At 46.4% G+C, this 4160-nt stretch overlaps 1 protein-coding gene across 3 annotated transcripts in view; it reads right to left on the bottom strand.

Moving 5' to 3' along the window:
- Window positions 1-3336: 3336 nt before the first annotated feature.
- yif1b (Yip1 interacting factor homolog B (S. cerevisiae)) overlaps window positions 3337-4160 on the bottom strand; it is an 8492-nt gene continuing 7668 nt past the window's right edge. The window contains exon 7 of one of the 3 annotated variants that reach the window (XM_019886045.1): window positions 3337-3872. Coding sequence is in view for 2 of the 3 variants with exons in the window: in XM_019886047.1 (XP_019741606.1) it covers window positions 4061-4159 (99 nt within the window). In the remaining variant the exon portion in view is untranslated. Of the gene's footprint in view, window position 4160 lies in introns of all 3 variants that reach the window. The other 2 variants (XM_019886046.1, XM_019886047.1) reach the window with 2 other exon arrangements.

The following is a 4160-nucleotide window of genomic DNA, read 5'->3' as shown; positions in this document are numbered from 1 at the left end:
GGAACGGCTCGGATCTTGGCTGCCGTGCGACTATCGGCGAGCTCTGAGCAGGGTGAGCTCAAGTTTGCAGGAGTGAAAAGCAGCCGCCGGTTCATGTTGTTTTCGACCCTATGCAACAAACTTTTTTTGTGGGACGCTACGGCTCCAGAAATCCTTACGGAGGTCAAAGCCTCACGCACACTGAACATGTTAGCGGGCTTCGTCACATCCGAAAGACGGCTATGTGCGTGGTGGAAGCAGGACAGCCTAGTGGGACTGTTTGACGCCTCCGACACAACCGTGAAAGATTTGCGCTGTCCGAGCTGCGTAACCTGTGCGGTTTTCTGCTCTGATGGCGCCCGCGTTTTTTGTGGCCAAGAGGAAGGCACCGTGTCGATATTCGACGTGGTCCAGTGCAATCTCCTTCGCTCCTGTTCCAACTCAAGCCACCGTGCAATTGTGTCGATAATCCTCTGTGAGGACAAACAGGAAATGGCGTGTGTCGAAAGTTCGGGAGATGTGAAATTATGGAATGTTCCCTCCGAAACGCCAACACTGGTTAAAGAATCCTTCGCAGGGAGCAAGTTCAACAACATGCTTAATATTGATTACTCTGATGAATTCGACAGTTTATTGGTATGTCATGGTAACCAGGTCGCAGTGTGGGATACGTGCGAGTGGGAGAAGTGTGACCGCTTCTTGGCTCCGCGGGGTCAAGCTTTCGTTCAAGCAATATTCTCCAAGGGTGGACACCATTTTCTGGCTTTCCTGGAGGCCTCTCCCCTGGTGTTGGTGTGGAGGGTTAACACGGGGCAGTGTGTTCTCTCCTTAGAGGTCCACACTACCTCACACACCCTCCTCAAAACCACCTCAGACATCGTGTGCGTCACTGACAACGGCTGTCTTCTTGCGTGGGATTCCAAAATGGTTTTCCTTGCTGGTGAAACTCCCAAAATGGAATGCGGGGTCAAAAATGTGGCGGTGGACCAAACAGGAAGATGCTTCTACACTTCAGACGGGACACGTACAGTGTGGAGTTGGAGCTTAGAGACGGGTCTTCCGCATGCTCACTTCCTGCACGGTCATCCTGTGAAAAAGATACGTCTTAGTCGGGATGACGTGACGCTTGTGACACTCTCAGCTGAAGATATTTACATTTGGCATCCGGAAACTGGGCAGAATATCCTACGGATAGGTGGGGGCGGAGCTACAGATGTTCTTATTACACCCAACTGTCACTTTGGCGTTAGTATTTGTGAGCTAGGACTCTCTAAGGTTTGGAGAATGGCACATGGGGGTGTCGTATGCGGGATTCACCTGCACCTTTCGAGTGCACAGGTGTCCGCCGAGAGCACCTTTCTCATTGGCCTGCACAGTGGAAACCTGCTGGCTGCCAGTTTGTGGTCAGGCACAATCAGCAAAAGCTTCCGTCGAGTTGAAAGCTCGGAAGATGTCGTTGCTTTCGGCACACTTTCTCAGCATGCCGATTTTGTGGTCGTGGTGGTCGCCTCGGGGGCAATCTACACATGGAAAATGTCCGATGAAACGGTGTGCAAGCACTTTCAGCTGCCGCCGACATTTGGTGGAAACCTGCTGGCTGCCAGTTTGTGGTCAGGCACAATCAGCAAAAGCTTCCGTCGAGTTGAAAGCTCGGAAGATGTCGTTGCTTTCGGCACACTTTCTCAGCATGCCGATTTTGTGGTCGTGGTGGTCGCCTCGGGGGCAATCTACACATGGAAAATGTCCGATGAAACGGTGTGCAAGCACTTTCAGCTGCCGCCGACATTTTACTGTCAGCCGGAAAACTTTCGCATGACGTCAGATGGGAGCTTTGCATTGTTGTCCATCGATAATGAAGCTATCAACCTCTTGGACGTGTCTCAGGTCAGACTTTGCTCTCTTAAAGCTGACGGTTCTGTCATGAAAGCCTGCTTGGATGAAACGGGACGTTACGTCGCTTACATATCACAGCGTAGAAGCCGATGTGGTGCTTGTTCCCAGCACACACGTGCCATTCTCACTGTTGTGCAACTCTCTGACGGAGAAAAAGTAGGCAGGGTGTTTCTGCGTAAGGATCCGTTGACGCTGCTCATGCATGGACAGCAAAGTGCGTTTGTGGGTTTTCAGGATGGGTCAGTAGGGGTGTATTGTATTTCAGGTCCCTTGACAGGTGAGGAAGATGCACGCGGATGCGGCAAAAAATTGGGGGGGAAGTTGAAAGGCTGTTGTTGCAGTGCAGGGCCACTGAGGTGGTTCCCTCTAGAAGCTCCCAATGTTACGTGGCCTTCGCGAGAGCAACGAGGAACTTCATAGGACAATGATGAATTTGAGCAGACCTCCGGATTTGTGAACAAAATTGTTGGGAGGAAAAAAAGTATTTCAGGTCCCTTGACAGGTGAGGAAGATGCACGCGGATGCGGCAAAAAATTGGGGGGGAAGTTGAAAGGCTGTTGTTGCAGTGCAGGGCCACTGAGGTGGTTCCCTCTAGAAGCTCCCAATGTTACGTGGCCTTCGCGAGAGCAACGAGGAACTTCATAGGACAATGATGAATTTGAGCAGACCTCTGGATTTGTGAAAAAAATTGTTGGGGGAAAGAAAAAATCTAATCAAGGAGCACATTAGTTGTGTTTGTTTGTAACCACATTGTGGGGAGTGATACTTTGAATAAAAACAATGCGCTCATAAAAGAATGAGGCAGTCGATGGCAATGAATGGATCTTATTGCAAGGCCACACAAACACACAAGACATTGATGAACGTCAACAAGAGGGAGCTCTTGGGCCATGTCTTTGATGAACTTTTGGTGCCCCAGTCCAACTTGTTCATGTACAACGAGAGCATCCATACTGGCCTGGTTCCATCCATAATTAGGACACACACTGCTGAATATGGGACATACTTTAAGTTTTGATACCTTTGCTCTTTCTTTTTACAAAGATTGTAACCACATTGTGGGGAGTGATACTTTGAATAAAAACAATGCGCTCATAAAAGAATGAGGCAGTCGATGGCAATGAATGGATCTTATTGTTCTTTCTTTTTACAAAGAAAAAAAAAGTCATATTTGTCACCGTTAAATGACATCATATATTTAAAATGTGACCTCTTCGCCTTTTCAAACACATTTTACCTCAAAAAAAAAAGTCATATTTGTCACTGTTAAATGACATCATATATTTAAAATTTGACCTCTTCGCCTTTTCAAACACATTTTACACACACACGGTGTTTACGTAATTGCATTATTAAATACTCAACTACAAAGTTGGCTTCAGTAATTTCCAGTTGACATGAACTTTAAAGTACATTCCTTAAAAAAAAAAAAAGCAAAAACACCCCGAAATAAGAGAGTCCCTGTTCAATGCCACATGCTATTAATTAATCTTTTCTTTTATTCCATCTGACTTTCAATATGAAAAGCAACAAATAATTTACACAGTTTCTTAAAAGGATATCAAAACAACATCACCGTGACTTGGTGCGATCTAACACTGCTTCACGACCTGGCAGGCAAATGTGTAATAGACATGACACAAAGCACGCAAAAGTTAAGAGTTGGACGCACAAAACCATGCCCGCAGACCTGAAGGACTACTTTTTAGTCCAGATTAAATGATGACAGGTAGACATTTGTTAGAATTGTGTGCGTGTCACTCTTTGAGTGTGCTTTTGGTTTCAGTGATTATAAAGGAAGCGTGTTCAGTCCGTCGGAGTATGTGCAGTCCGCTCAGAAGAAGCATAGACCATAACAGCGTCAAATGAACATACAGGACACATTTAAATACAGCTTTAAAAAAAAAACAAAAACAATAATTAACAGGTACTTACACAGTGTAGAAAAACTATTAAGTTGAATGTTGTTCAGACAATATCATGGTAGTACAAAAAAACAGCTATCCTGTGAGAGTTAAACGCATTAAAAACACACACTCTCTCTCTTGCTCGTTGTCGCATGTGGCGTGGTGCTCCTCCGTGCAAAGATGGAGCACGACCTAATGTTTTACTCTGACAGACCGCGAACACACGAGGGCAGCTTCTGTGCATGTGTGCGTGTCTCTTTCTCCCCCCAGTGTGGGTGCATTTATCTGATGAGGTGATAGGTGAACCAGTACATGAAAACAGGCTGGGCCGCCGCTATACACATGGTGAGGTACATCCTCAGCTGGTTTCTGGCTACTCTT

This window comes from Hippocampus comes, unplaced genomic scaffold, assembly GCF_001891065.2.
Source record: "Hippocampus comes isolate QL1 unplaced genomic scaffold, H_comes_QL1_v1.1 scaffold29, whole genome shotgun sequence".
In the NCBI taxonomy this organism is placed as follows: domain Eukaryota; kingdom Metazoa; phylum Chordata; class Actinopteri; order Syngnathiformes; family Syngnathidae; genus Hippocampus; species Hippocampus comes.
Note: the sequence above shows the minus strand (reverse complement) of the source record. Positions and strands in the feature narration are given on the sequence as shown.